The sequence below is a fragment of the Phyllopteryx taeniolatus genome, chromosome 22 (genome assembly GCF_024500385.1).
Source record: "Phyllopteryx taeniolatus isolate TA_2022b chromosome 22, UOR_Ptae_1.2, whole genome shotgun sequence".
In the NCBI taxonomy this organism is placed as follows: domain Eukaryota; kingdom Metazoa; phylum Chordata; class Actinopteri; order Syngnathiformes; family Syngnathidae; genus Phyllopteryx; species Phyllopteryx taeniolatus.
This window is the reverse complement of record NC_084523.1, coordinates 272,935-288,686: the sequence shown is the minus strand read 5'-3', so window position 1 is coordinate 288,686 and position 15,752 is coordinate 272,935. Positions and strand designations below refer to the sequence as shown.

Genomic DNA, 15,752 nt, shown 5'->3' with positions numbered 1-15,752 from the left:
AAAAACTCATCCAAGAGTTCACAAACCCCACAACAACATCCAAAGAACTGCAGGCCTCACTTGCCTCAGTTCATGTCAGTGGTCATGACTCCACCATAAGAAAGAGAAGGCGTGGCAGAGTTCCAAGACAAAAATCACTGCTGAGGAAAAACACTCAAGCTCTTCTCATTTTTGCCAGAAGACATCTTGATGATCCCCAATACTTTTGGGAAAATACTCTGGTCTGATGAGACAAAAGTTGAACTTTTTGGTAGGTGTGTGTCCCATTACATCTGGCGTAAAAGTAACACCGCATTTCAGAAAAAGAACATCATACCTATGGGGAGAGAGATGTCTTAAAATTATTTGCACGCTTTTTTCAGATCCACAAATATAGCCGTGATTCACACGTTTTTCAAATCCACAAATTATTTGCATGTTTTTTTCAGATCAACAAATATATCCACGATTCACGTTTTTTTTTTTCAAATCCACAAATATATCCGCGATTCACACATTTTTCAAATCCACAAATTATTTGCACGTGTTTTTCAAATCCACAAATACATCTGTGATTTACACGTTTTTTTTTTTTAATGTGTGTGCATTTATCATGACTTATCATTTGTAAATATTAAATTCTGCTTGTGAATTGTTGGGTGCATTTGTGGATCAGCGGGCACGCGCTTTTATTTTTTTCGACAAACGTAGCGCAGTTTTCAACTTGAGAAGATTCACACCTGTGGGAAAGCCCTCCCTCCATCCGATAGGCGGCAATGTTGCTGTCTCTGTTGATGACTTGACTGCAAGTCATTTTTATAGGAATCCCACAGTCTATGATCCGACACTGCTGAAACTGACCATGGCTGAACAAGGTGCACAACCGGCAGCCCCCAAAATACATGTAAATCGCAGCTCTATTTGTGAATTTGAATAACACGTGCAAATAATTTGTGGATTTGAAAAACAGACATGTGAATTGCAGATATATTTGTGGATTAAAAAAAAAAAAAAAGTGTGAATCGCGGATATTATTTGTGGATTGTAAAAACACGTGTCAATTGCGGATATACAGTATTTGTGGATCTGAAAAACACAAAAGGAAAAAATTTTGAGACATATGTCTCCCCATACATACCAACAGTAAAATCTGGCGCTGGTCGTGTGATGGTCTGGGGCTGTTTTGATGCTTCAAGACCTGGAAGACTCGCTTTGAGCCATGAATTCTGCTGTTTACCAAAAAAATCCTGAAGGAGAATGTTTATGACCTCAAGCTGAAACAAACTTGGATTCTGCAGGTGGACAATGATCCAAAAGACACCAGTAAGTCCACCTCTTAATGGCTGAAGAAAAACACAATTGAAGACTTTGGAGTGGCATAATCAAAGTCCTGACCTAAATCCTATTAAGATGCTGTGGCGTGTCCTTAAAAAGGGCAGTTCATGCTCAAAAACCCTCCAATGTGGCTGAATTACAACAATTCAGGAAAAATGTGGGCCAAATCTTCCACAGCGCTGTAAGAGACTCATTGCAAGTTCGTGCAATTGCTTGATTGCAGTTATTAGCTTAAGGTGACAATCACTTTTTCACACAGGGCCATGTAGGTTTGGAATTTTTTTCCCCTTTAATCATAAAAACTTTCATTCAAAAACTGCATTTTGTGTTTTAAGCTAAGCTAACTAGGCCGAGAAGCTTCAAGTTGCACCACAAAGACGAGTTTATCCGGACACCAAGATTTAAATGACCTTTTAGCTCTTGAAAGTAGGGATGGGCGCACTTGTGTCGGGGTTTCAATGTAGCGGAAGTTGCTGGGAACGAGGGAAGCGTATGCGCGGACGAAGGAGGTTGGATTTTGTAGTTGCGAATCGATCATTTCAAACCAAGTTTATGGTAAAGGTTACTGGACACAAGCGAGATTAAAAAAAATGAACCTCCAGGTGGAATAAACACGAAACTCGGCCTGTTCTAGTTGGTTGGAGGGTGAAAGCAAGAGATAAGACACGTCCAGGGAACTGGAGTCCTTTTCACGTGGAAAAACATTGTATTATTATATTTTTTAATATCGTGTATTGATAGCATACACTTTGGCGTTGACAAAAGTTACGACTTCATCTCAGTGTCATGCATTGCCTTCTATGGGAACGAAGACCTTTCCAACATGGCCGCCAGTAGGCACGTTGATTAGCAGGGCTGCTACAGCGAGCTGGCGTATCTAGTCTTCATATCTATGGACGACACTCGTCTCAGTGGCAACCACACGCGCGTCCATGTGCTGCACTAAAAAATGTCCTGAATTTGTAGTGAACGTGCCGAATCCTCGTCACGGTAAGTCCATTACTACCTTATGAGCCTAAAACATCATTCGTTCCATCTTCGTGTCGGGTTGAAGTCGTCTCGGTTCACGTCGAAGCGTCTCGGCCTAGTTTAGCTTAGCATGCTAACAAAGAGACGCGTTTGGGATGAACACTTGGCAAAACAGAGATCAATTGTGAACGTAAAGTGTTCTTTTTCCGGCACCGACTAGTCAGGAGTGTGGACCAGAATACCTAATACTCACGCTTAAATGTGGATTTTTTTTTTAACAACAAATAGATTCTCTCTATATCCTCTGTTTATCTGAGATACTGAAAATAATATCCCGTAAGACTTATTTCATATCTGCTCTTGTAGAATAATGTTTCAACAAAATTTCGTCTCCTGAGGTCGCGAATTCAGAATCAGAATCATCTTTATTTGCCAAGTATGTCCAAAACACACAAGGAATTTGTCTCCGGTAGTTGGAGCCGCTCTAGTACAACAGACAGTCAATTTACAGAACACTTTGGAGACATAAAGACATTGACAAAAAACAATTGTGCAAAAAGATGCAGAGTCCTCTAGCACTTAGAGCAGTTCGAATGACTAATATTGCAGTAGTCCGGTGCAATGACCATTGTGCAAAGGGCGCTGAGACTTCAAGGATTGTATGCGGTTTAAAGTGACGAGCAGTGCGATAATCTGGGACAATGTTGGTTGTGCAAATGTTACAGATACTCCTCAATCAGTGTGCAAATGGAGCAGATGCTACTCTGGCATGAGTGGCCAGTATATGCAAATAGTGCAGCATGGCGAGACAACTACAGTGAGTGCACGAGTAATACATAATTGGCCCCACAGAAATGTGACAACGAACTCAAGTCAAAAAATTGCCATCTTGTTGTAATGGAATTATAGGTTAGGTGTTTAAGAAGTTGATCGGAAGAGGGAAGAAGCTGTTGGAATGTCTACTAGTTCTAGTTTGCATTGATCGGTAGCGCCTACCTGAGGGAAGGAGCTGGAAGAGCTGGTGACCGGGGTGCGGAGGGTCCGAGAGGATTTTGCACGCCCTTGTCTTAGTTCTGGCAGCGTGCAAGTCCTCAATGGTGGGTAGGGGGGTACCGACAATCCTTTCAGCAGTTTTGATTGTCCGTTGCAGTCGGAGTTTGTCCTTTTTTGTAGCAGCACCAAACCAGACTGGGATGGAAGAACACAGGACTGATTCGATGACCGCTGTGTAGAACTGTCTCAGCAGCTCCGGTGGCAGGCCGTGTTTTCTCAGAAGCCGCAGGAAGTACATCCTCTGCTGGGCCTTTTTGAGGACGGAGTTGATGTCGGTCGCCCACTTCAGGTCCTGAGAGATTGTAATTCCCAGGAACTTGAAGGTCTCGACGGTTGACACAAGGCAGCTGGACAACGTGAGGGGCAGCTGTGGCGAAGGATGCCTCCTGAAGTCCACGATCATCTCTACAGTCTTGAGCGTGTTCAGCTCCAGGTTGTGTTGGCCGCACCACAGCTCCAGCCGCTCCGCTTCCTGTCGATATGCAGACTCGTCACCGTCCTTGATGAGGCCGATGACAGTGGTGTCATCTGCAAACTTCAGGAGTTTGACAGTCGGGTTCGCTGAGGTGCAGTCGTTCGTGTAGAGAGAGAAGAGCAGCGGAGAGAGGACACAACCTTGGGGCGCCCCAGTGCTGATGCTGCGTGTGGATGAGGTGGCCTCCCCCAGCCTGACCTGCTGTGTCCTGCCCGTCAGAAAGCTGTAAATCCACTGGCAGATGGCAGGTGAGACGCTGAGCTGGAGAAGCTTGGATGAAAGGACTTCAGGGATGATGGTGTTGAACGCTGAGCTGAAGTCCACGAACAGGATCCTCGCGTAGGTCCCTGCACTGTCGAGGTGTTCTAGGATGAAGTGCAGTCCCATGTTGAATTAGTTGTCTTCTTCCTGTCTCGTATTGCTTACAATGCATAATTACACGTTCTACTGTTTCCTCCTTTTGACTTTGCAATTTAAACTAATGTACTCCCCCTCCCCCCTTTTCCCCCCCTTCTTCTTCTACTAATGTACTGTTTAACCCACAATGTCCAAATCTTAATCTTGATCTAATTATTTCACATTTTTTTCACTTGCCTTTTCTCATCCCTCCAACGTAGAGCGAAAAGTGTTGTGATCGTCGTGTGAAAATGGGTGGAAGGAGGACACCAGAGTACAAGGACGAACTTTGTGGCCCAAAAGAGGAGAAGGAGCCACAACGTCAACTACTGGACGCTGTGTTCAATCTGCAGCCTCGAATTGTCCTCTGCAGAGTGGGTGGGTTCACTTCTCTCTCACTCGTTTAGAAAATACAGTCTAATTTTAATATTACTCCTGCGTTTATTTACGAGCACTGTGTGACGTTCCATACTGTATAGTACAACAATATTATGTTTTTTCTCAGTTGCTTTGGTCCATTTCTCCGAACAGAATTTAAATACTCAAAAGTACTTGTTGAATTTTCATATAATTGTGTCACTTGTTCTCATCCTGAAAGCAGTTTTTCATTTGAATTATTATTATTATTATTTTTTTTACAAATTGCAAATGCTTTGGTATATCCATACAACTGATTATGTACATTTACCTACATTATCGATTGTCTGTCGTGTCGATCAAAATTGATTGATTGACATGGTCCCTCAACAAATTACAATGCAAGCAGGAAAAGTGTGAATGTGAACCTTGTCATCAGTCTTTCACATTCACTAAGTGTAAAATACAATTTAAAATGATTGGCATCGGAACTTAAGCTGCAGTTTACATGCTTAAGAACATCCCTTTAGAGTGCATGGTTATATTGACAACATGACTTAAGCAATTTGATCCGTCGACAATGAATGAGACAAAGACTTGCCACTATGATGGCACTGACATGTTAATTGACACACATTTACTTTTGAGGGGTGAACTAATGATTTTGAGCAAGAGACTGACGTTTGCAAGTATTTCATGGTGTTATACTAGTTGTACAAATTATGAGAAATGCACTTACTGTTTTGCAAATTTCAATTTGGATCTGCGAAATGTGCTAAAGCAACTGGGAAACCCTTTTTCTGTTGACATTTTAATTTCAGTCCTTCAATTTTCCTGACTTTATCAAAATATGCTTATTATTATTATTGTTTTAGCAACAATAGTAGATACAGGACATAGAAATACCATGCAAGAGAAAACATTTGTACAAGAAGCACAATCCACAAAATAGAATTCTAAACTATTGTCCGTGCAAAAACTATCCAATCAAACCAATCTAATTTATCAGCAATTCCGATTTGGACATATTTTGTCCCGGGCAGTTATGTGTTCCGATGCTACAATGAAGAAGAAAATAGAGGGCAAGACGACATGGTAACACGTGTCGGTAACTTAAGATTGCGAGTTAGCGAGCAAGGGGCTATCACGTGTTTGGCATCGAAAGTACCACAGCAAGTGATTGGCTGAAAAAGACTAGTTTCCAGGCCGTCTGACGGAAGCTCCTCCTTCACGCTGGCTGTTGCCCCTGCGAAATGTCATTAATCCTCGCCTCCATGGTGGCCAATAAGCTACAATTTTGACCTGATCATGAATGGAGGACGAGGAGTAATTAACAGGACGATACGGCTCAGCCATGCTAAACCGGCGCAGTTAAATTTCACAACGCAAACACCGGAATAAGTGATTGGCGCCTCAGTACAACTTTCACTGAAGTCTGGCTGAGAAGAAACCAACTATGAGAAGCAAGGTAACAAGTGTGTATGTCTATAGAGAAAATAAAATACGCAGCCACCACAGGACGGTCCGAAAACCGGACATTAATCAAAAAGGTATCACATATTTCAGCCAAAAGGAGGGACAGCTAAGATGAAGAGTATATTAATGGATAGTATATTAAATATTTTATATCAGCAATGTTTTATATATACATTTTTTTTTTGCACACATGCTTAGGTTTAAAAAAATGTTTTGTCAGCGATATCTTTGAGTAGTATTTGTACAATGCAATGTACTGTCAATTTTTTATTATTTTTTCACACATTCTCCAAAACAGTTACATAGTACACATTTGTATCACTAGACATACTGTACATAAGTACATGTCTTCACCTTAATGAGCACCTACACAATCACAAGTGTAAATATACAGGTGTATTTTAACTTAAACAGACTTTTCCCCAAAATTTGAATATCATGGAAAAGTTGATTTATTTCCAAAATTCCATTCAAAACGTTAATCTTTCATAGATTATAGATTCAGGGCCCACAATTTAAACAAGTTCAAGTATTTATTTGTTCATTTATCATAATTTGGGCTTCAGCAGAAGGAATCATGAAGTCCTCTAAAACATTCTGGTAGACGATTGGGGTGACCTTGGATTTAAGAAAGCAGTTTACCAACACCTGCACTGGACATTGCACCCCAAATCATGACTCACTGTGGATATTTCACACTGGACCTCAAGCAGCTTGGGTGCTGTTCTTCACCAGTCTTACTTCAAACCCTTGGACCTTTACTTTCATCGGAAAACAGGACCTTGGAGGACTGGCCAACAGTCCAGTCCTTCTTTTCCTTGGCCCAGTTGGGACGCTTCCTCCGTTGGCTCAGGCTCAGAAGTGGCTTGGCCCGAGGAACCCGACAGTTGTAGCCCATCTCCCGGATGCGTCTGAATGTGGTGGTTTTGGAAGCTGTGACTCCCGCCTCATTCCACTCTCTCTGGATCTGTGCTAGATTCTTGAATCTTCTCTGTTTGATAATCCGCTGAAGCCCACGGGCATCTCTTTTGCCGGTGCATCTTCTCCTGCCACATTTTGTCCTTCCACTAAACTTTCCATTGATATGCTTGGACACAGCACTCTGTGAACAGCCCGCCTCCTTAGCTATGAACTTTTGTGGCTTCTCCATCCTATGGAGGGTATCAATGATGGTCTTCTGGCCACTTGTCAAGTCTGCATGCAGTCCTCCCCATATTGAACCCAACTGAGACAACTGAAGCAATTTAATGACACCTGGTGAAACCTGTGCAGGTGCTTTGAGTTTAGGAGGTGATTAGTGTGTGACACTCAGTTGTAAAATGTGCAAAATGTGTTCTTCTGTGAGTTCTTCACAGTATTACAATTTTTTGAATGCCTGATTTCGTGGATTTTATGAGCCGGAAGCCCAAATTATGTAAAAAAATAAACAAATGAATACATGAAATTGTTTAAATTGTGGGCCTTGAATCTATAATCTATGAAAGTTTAACTTTTTGAATGGAATTATGGAAATAAATGAACTTTTCCATGATATTCTAATTGTTTTGGAGCAATTGCTCAGTCATTCACAAGCAAAGATGGGGCGAGGTTCACTTCTTTGTGAACAAGTGCGTGAGAAAATAGTCGAACAGTTTAAGGACAATGTTCCTCAATGTACAATTGCAAGGAATTTAGGGATTTCATCATCTACGGTCCATGATGTCATCAAAAGGTTCAGAGAATCTGGAGAAATCACTGCATGTAAGCGGCAAGGCCGAAAAGCAACATTGAATGCCCGTGACCTTCGATCCCTCAGGCAGTTCTGCATCAAAAACCGACATCAATGTGGAAATGATATCACCACGTGGGCTCGGGAACACTTCAGAAAATATCACTACAACTAAACTACAACACTTCATTGACACACTTATTTCATTCCCGGTTTAAGCTTAATCTTTTAGGTATAATTCAGTGAAGACTTTATTTAAAAAATAAAAAACGGTAACTGAACTCTTCAGGATTGAAATGTATTTCAGGAAAAAATTCTGTTTGTAAAAAAAAAAAAGGGTTTGTATAAAAATTAATAACAGGCACATCAGAATTCATCATAGTTCCATATCGGTTAGTTAGCAGCAGAAAGATCATTTGGTTTACTATTCTTTGATAACTGTCAAAGTTACTATTTGACTGTGCAGCATTCTTAGCAGAAATGTTTGTTTTGCATTTCAGCAATCAGACATACAAATAACATAATGAAAAAAAAAGTAATTTCTTCTCATAGAACAGTAGACAGACTTTTTTTTCTCTCTTGGTGTTTACTTCCCCTTTGAAACTTAAATTTAGAAGTGATGGGTCAAGTTTTTCAATTTCCTAAGCAACTACTAAAGAATGTGTTGAACGCAGCCATGTTTTGCCACTCGGCACCTCAGTGAGGGGGCGTTCCAGTGGGAATGTGTAGTGCATCCCCTCGATACTAACGAGCAGTCCCTTGTACTGCATTCACCTTGTGTCGAGCACGCGTCAAACGCATCGGCAATCCCAGCTAGCGAGGCGGTTTGGTGGTCCTGCTAACAGACAGCACGAGAGCAACAGTTCGAACCGGCTAGCACTAGCTATATATAGAAAAATAAATACATAAAATTACAGTAATCAAATATTGTGTATATATGAGAGAAACGCAATAATATTCATGAACTATGAGGATGATGAAAGCCGGCACGGTGGACAACTGGTTAGCACATCTGCCTCACAATTCTGGGGACCGGCCGCGCCTGTGTGGAGTTTGCATGTTCTCTCCTGTGCCTGGGTGGGTTTTCTCTGGGCACTCCGGTTTCCTCCCACATCCCAAAAACATGCGTGGTCGGTTGATTGAAGACTAGATTGCCCATAGGTGTGAATGTGAGTGCGAATGGTTGTCTGTTTATATGTGCCCTGCGATTGGCTGGCAACCGGTTCAGGGTGTACACCGCATGGCACATGAAGATAGCTGGGGCAGGCTCCAGCACGCCCGTGACCCTAATGAGGATAAGCGATAAAGAAAATGGATGGATGGATGGAGGAAGATGAAGTCACGTGACGTCATCTTTAGTTGCCGCGGCCATGAAATAACACAGAGTTCTCATTTCTACAACTATTTTTTTCCCTCTTTGCGCCTAGCACCTCTGTTGTTTTCGTCCCCTCAATGGGATTTCAACATGTAAACAGGATGAAGGAGAACGGTTGCAAATAAATGAGATTTGGCCCATGTGTGTTTGTCTTTCTGTGTCTTGCAGACATCAATGAAGATCTTCATCCTGAGCAGCTGAAGCCAGAGTCCCCTTACATCAAAGAGGAAGAGGAGGACGAAGAGGTTCATCATATAAAAGAGGAAGAAGAGCTGGCGCGCCCTCACATTAAAGATGAGAAAGCATTCTTCCACATTAAAGAGGAAGAGCGGGAGGAAATCATCAAGTTTCCGTCGACTGGTGTCCCTTTGAAGAGCGAAGATGAAGGTAAAAATGAGGAGAGCAGAGGGCCGGAGCCTCCAAGCGGCAGCTCAAGTCAAGACATGACAACAGATGATGATGGAGACCACTGTGGAGTATCTCAAGCAGACGGCCTCTTCGCTCCACCATCAGATAGTGACATGAAGTCACACTCTCCTCACACTGATGATGATGAGGAACAGTCTGAAGGTCACTCTGACAACAAACGCTCACATTTGAAACAACACATGAGAAAGCAAACTGGAGAAAAACGTTTTGACTGCTCAATGTGCAGTCAAAGATTCTCTAGGAAGGGAACCTTAAAAGGTCACACAAGAACACACACGGGTGAGAAACCTTTTGTCTGCTCAGTTTGTGGTAAAAAATTTGCTCAAAGAAAGAATTTGACAGCACATACAAAAACACACACTGGGGAGAAACCTTTTTCCTGCTCAGTTTGTGGTCAGAAATTTTCTCAAAGACATCATTTGACAACTCATACAAGAACACACACTGGTGAGAAACCTTTTGCCTGCTCAGTTTGTGGTCGAAGATTTACTCATAGTAGTCATTTAACAACTCACACAAGAACCCACACTGGAGAAAAACCTTTTGCCTGCTCAGTTTGTGGTCAAAGATTCTCTGCGAATGGAACCTTAAAAATTCACACAAGAACACACACTGGAGAGAAACCTTTTGCCTGCTCAGTTTGCAGTCAAAGATTTGCTCATAGCAGTCATTTAACAACACACACACGAACCCACACTGGAGAGAAACCGTTTGCCTGCTCAATTTGCAGTCAACGGTTCTCTCGCAAGGGAACCCTAAAATATCACACAAGAACACACACGGGTAAGAAAGCTTTTTCCTGCTTAGTTTGTGGTCAAACGTTTTCTCAAATAACCAAGTTGATAAAACATACAAAAACACACCCTGGGGAGAAACCGTTTGCCTGCTCCGTTTGCGGTCGAAGATTCGCTCAAAGCAGTTATTTATCAACACACACAAGAACCCACACTGGAGAGAAACCTTTTGCCTGCTCAGTTTGTGGGCAAAGCTTCTCTGAGAATGGAACCTTAAAAGTTCACACAAGAACACACACTGGCGAGAAACCTTTTGCCTGCTCAGTTTGTGGTCGAAGATTTGCTCATCGCAGTCATTTAACAACACACACAAGAACCCACACAGGAGAGAAACCTTTTTCCTGCTCAGTTTGTAATCAACGATTCTCTCGGAAGGGAACCCTAAAATATCACACAAGAACACACAGAGGTCAGAAAGCTTTTTCCTGTTTAGTTTGTGGTCAAACATTTGCTCAAAGAATACATTTGACAACGCACACAAGAACACACACTGGGTAAAAACCATATGTCTGCTCAGTTCGTAATTAAAGATTATCTGAGAAGGGGTCCTGAAAAAAAAAAAAAAATCACACAAAAATACATGCTGGGGGGGAGAAACCTTTTTCCTCCTCAGTATGTGGTCAAAGATTCTCTTGGGAGGACAGGTTTAAATGACACAAGTGTGTTGGTGAGAAAAAGCAATGCTCAAGGAAGATTTCACCTTTAATCTGAGCAGGCTTCATGAATTCTTGCACCAAGGCTAGATCGGACAGCTCTAGCTCGATCATGTGCAATGTCTGCAAAGACAACCAAAACAGTTCAGTTGCGATCGATTCAATGTCCTGAGAATGAATTGACCTGATCACATCTGGACAATACGTTGCCACTCCTACTAGCCACTCTGGCTGAATGTTATACACAGTATGTATATTTAATGGTAGTTTCTAGCAAACGGCGTCTGATATAATAAACCAGGCCCATTTAACTACTAGCCCATTTGAAATTTGAGATGAGCTGCCAAACTTTCATATTTTACTTTTGTGTAACACGGTGATCATTAAAAAAATGGCAATACAAAAGTACATATGATGACAAGTTTGTCCAAGTGGACTAGCCGTAAATTGCTGCTTGTGCATGTCCACAAAGGATCTATACTGACCCACACTAAAATCCAAACATCAGGAAACACACTAAACATGAACAGACGACAGCACTACAAACGTTTGTAAACAAGACTGGCTTCAAAATGTCTCTCTCAAAGCCAAATAAATGCAAAGTGGATCTTGAAAAACCAGCAATTCCAGACCCAGTGGGCTGACAAGTATTTATTTTGTATGCCATGTCCAACAAGCATTAAAGCAGTGTGTTTACTGTGCAATGAGAACATTGATGTGATGAAGGAATATACAGTAGTGTGAAGCGGCACGACTTGTCTCAAATTTTTTAGCTCGTGGAATTAACGTCCAAACTGAGTCAGGTGGTAATTGGTCGCTTTTGGTGCAGAGCAAGATAGACCCGCGACAGCATCCCCGCGTGTATCATGGAATCTAACCATGTACAGCCGTTGATGAAGTGATTGTTGACAACAAAACAAAGTAGCTTGTCACTCAAGCTATTTAAAAAAATGGCTCTCTCTGAAACAACAACTCTTTCCAGAGTGGAACTAAATGCAAACGATGTTTCAGGAAAGCTTGCGCAAGACCTGGGAAAAGCTGAATTTCTGCAACGAGTTCATCTCAAGCCCTAGACCTGATGAAAGAGAATATTCACATCAGCATGATGTTTAATCTTGAAACTAATGAATGTGGCTCTGATTTTAAATCTACATTCTATATGTACCCTCTTAACGGCTTCTTGTGAACCAGTGTTTAAAATTAGCACTCCTGCTTAAAAATCTGCTTTGTCCAATGTTTTTGTGATGTGCATATCAAACAAGTAAATGATTGCTTGAAATAACTGTGAGCAAACTGACTCTGTTGGTAAGATGGAAAACTGCATTTTGTAATGTAATATATTATGTAACTACATCACACTGTACAGTTTATCATCTATGTATTTGTATTTGCTTTTATTTGGCTTTGTTTTACTGCTGTTTCTGCTCCCATGTCAGCCTTGCAAATGAGAATCTGTTCCCAATTGCTTTGCCGCAGTTGTTTGTAGATACTGTATATTGCTTGTTTGCCAATAAAGTTCTCTTTGTTCGACAAGCTTGGATCAGTTGGAGTCTTCTTCAATAGCACCTTCACAATCGGGAGTAAGACAGGCTTGTCGGGGGGCTCTAGTTTCTAACGGGGTAGTTTAAACGAACCGTCTGGGCAGATGCGATGTTGTGTCATCCATAATGTAGTTTTTATTAATGTGTAAGTAAAAATAGGTGGGGTTAGGTCTCCTCCATGAGAAAAAGAGACAGTTTAAATGTAGAGAAAATGTGGGAATTTAAGAAAATACGTGACGTGAAGAAAAGAAAAAAACAAACATCTTTAAAGAACTTTCAAAAGAAAATCATGGAAAGAATTTCCACAGTGTTTTTTTAAGCATTCAACGGAGATCGTCGTCATAGGTAGTAATTAGTTACTTTATCTGGGCAAAGTGCATAAGAACTGACAAATAGACTTCTATATTGATTGATTTCACTTTTCCGGCAACATTTTAGACATAGCGTGCATCAATTTTGGACCGTCCACCGGAAGTGACATGATTTGTGTGCCAGCAGCCAATAGAAGTTCGTTCGACATAGAAGAGGGTCCAGAGAGTAATTATGCTTTACTGCATAGCAAAATATTGCAAGTTTACTGTACTTAGGGAGGTACTGGCTCGCTAAGCGCTGTCGAGCTTCCGGTAAGGACAAGCAAGTCCGTGTCTGGACTGACGAGTGAGGATATTACCCACGAGGATTATGAACACATTCGTCAATTTGAGATGGGGCACAACATCGCAATTACACTACACAAAACCTGTGTTGTCTAAAGCTAACAGGTGGAGAGGGTACGTATTTTGTAACAAAAAAAAAAAAAAACGCATTTATTTTTATACTTCACTAACTGTCTGTGGTAGTAATCTTAAAGTAGCACAAAATGTATATTTTGTTTTGCTTCTGTAAAGGATATCCAGTCATGAACTGCACAGACAGTGTTTTGTTTTACAATTGAGACAGTGCGGTGAGAGGTGTGTGCAGCTCCCAATAGGTCAGTACAATCAATATCTGCAAACAGAAAGCTAGCATAGTAGGAATTAAGAGGATTTGTGTCATATCCTTTTTAAAACATCCATCCATCCATTTTCTGAGCCGCTTCTCCTCACTAGGGTGGCGGGCGTGCTGCAGCCTATCCCAGCTATCATCGGGCAGGAGGCGGGGTACACCCCGAACTGGTTCCCAGCCAATCGCAGGGCACATCCAAACAAACAACCATTCGCACTCACATTCACACCTACGGGCAATTTAGAGTTGTCAATTCATGCATGTTTTTGGGATGTGGGAGGAAACCGGAGTGCCCGGAGAAAACTCACGCAGGCACGGGGAGAACATGCAAACTCCACACAGGCGGGGCCGGGGATTGGACCCGGGTCCTCAGAACTGTGAGGCAGACGCTCTAACCAGTCAACCACCGTTCCGCCAGATCCCCTGGGTCTTCGCAGAGATCTTTTAAAAATTTATTTTAACACAAATTCAGCAATCTGGAAGACTGAAGAGTCCAATAAGGCAAAATTTTCTTCACGCAGAAAAACATTTATTTACACCATTCAAGTACATGTTGATGGACAAATTTAAGACTAAAATGTAATTTTCCTCATTTCTTTTGCTTTTTTGTTCTGGCCTCCAACTTGAGCCAGGCCCATCTCACCTGCACCTGATGCCTGCTTCAAGCTGTGCCACATGAATAGCATCCTCCTCTTTAAGCACTCTCATAATGTACCGGGAGAAAACCCATGCATGCACAGGGAGAACATGCAAATTATACACAGGTGTGGCCGGATTTGAACCCGCGTCCTCAAAACTGTGAGGCAGATGCCGCTAAATCGGACATGTCAAACAATTATATCAAGATTAAGAGTCGGATATTCTGTTTCCCAACTAGTGGTACAGAAGCACATTGCAGGAAACAGGCTTGGACAGACAGGTGTCACAGAATACATGATGTATTCAGGATTTTTAAAAAAATTGGATTATGTCGCAAAATTACATTTTTAATGTGCGGCGGGAGAGGCTGGCTGTTGATTTGAGCACCATGCCACGTTCCCACTCGCGGGCTGAGCAACCATGTCAGGGCTTTAGCAGAGCAGCAAGTGGGCAAACGGTGACCACATACTGCAGCCAATGGTTTATTTTTCATGCAACTAAGCAATTGTTTCAAATGTCTTTCAATCCCTCCATCCAGCTCATCCATTCATATCTGCAGCACGGTGAACAACTGGTTAGCATGGCTGCCTAAAGGTTCTAAAGTTGTGGATTTGTATTCTGGTTTCTCCAGCTTCCTCCCGCATTACAAAACCATGCATATTAAACATTCATAGGCCCGAAAAGACCAGACAGATATATTGTGCTGATATTTCATTTCTTTTGTCATTTTTTTTAGTACATTTGATATTGGAGTAATTAAAAGTAATCAAGTTACATGACTATAATATTATGGTACTCAGATTACATGACTTTTTTTAAACAGGCCTGAGATTTAAATGTTCAAATTAAGGAGATTAAATAAAATGATTTTCATTCCATAACCAGTTGCGGTAAGTTTGGTACTTTTGGAGAATCATCAAATATGAATGAGTGAGGGGGGTACTCATGGTATGACGAAAATGTTCAGCACAAAAAAATGGTTGGGAACCACTGGGTTAAACAGTGCGTTAGTTAAAATGTCAAAGCACCAAAATCAACTAGAGGAAACAGTAGAACATGTAATTATGTATTATAAGAGATATGAGACAGAAAGACGGCAACTCATTTGTGACCTCTGGAGATAGTGTAAATGAGTGTTTAAACGTTATAGACATGCTACAAAGGGATTCAGAAAATAAGTGTTATATAAGGGATTTTATTTCAGTATCGCAGAGAACCAAAACCGATGGAGAGAATTTAGTTGTTGTTATTGCATTTGAGAGTTAATATGTGATATTGTGGGCCATAAGCCTTCCTAGTAGGTGGCGGAAAGAGAACACTTTACGCTTACACTTGATATCTGCTAAGCGAATTGTTGATCACAAAAAGAAAACGCGTTTCTTTGTTAGCATGCTAAACCAAACTGGGCCGAAAAGCTTCAACGTGCAACCAGACACGTAGACCGAACAAATGATGTCTTAGTACAGTAAAGTAGTGACTAACTTACTGTTACGAGTATTCAGCACATTCGGTTCAAAGTCAGGATTTTATTTAGTGCAGCACGAGGAAGCGCGTGTGGTTACGATTGAGACTCGTGGCGTCCATAGATA

General features: G+C 41.5%; 1 protein-coding gene across 4 annotated transcripts; it reads left to right on the top strand.

The window, feature by feature from the left end:
- The first annotated feature begins 2,158 nt into the window (after window positions 1-2,158).
- Window positions 2,159-12,537, top strand: LOC133472143 (gastrula zinc finger protein XlCGF57.1-like). 4 transcript variants are annotated; one of them, XM_061762566.1, is made up of 4 exons: window positions 2,159-2,304; window positions 4,429-4,585; window positions 9,292-9,831; window positions 12,011-12,537. In XM_061762566.1, the coding sequence occupies exons 2-4, from the start codon at window positions 4,459-4,461 to the stop codon at window positions 12,070-12,072; spliced, it is 729 nt and encodes a 242-aa protein (XP_061618550.1). In that variant the 5' UTR covers window positions 2,159-2,304; window positions 4,429-4,458; the 3' UTR covers window positions 12,073-12,537. The 4 variants fall into 4 exon arrangements, with proteins under 4 accessions (XP_061618550.1, XP_061618547.1, XP_061618549.1 ...); XM_061762565.1 differs by adding an exon at window positions 3,516-4,150 and having other exon boundaries at window positions 2,198-2,304; window positions 9,292-12,537; XM_061762564.1 differs by adding an exon at window positions 3,516-4,059 and having other exon boundaries at window positions 2,199-2,304; window positions 9,292-12,537.
- The last annotated feature ends 3,215 nt before the right edge of the window (window positions 12,538-15,752 follow it).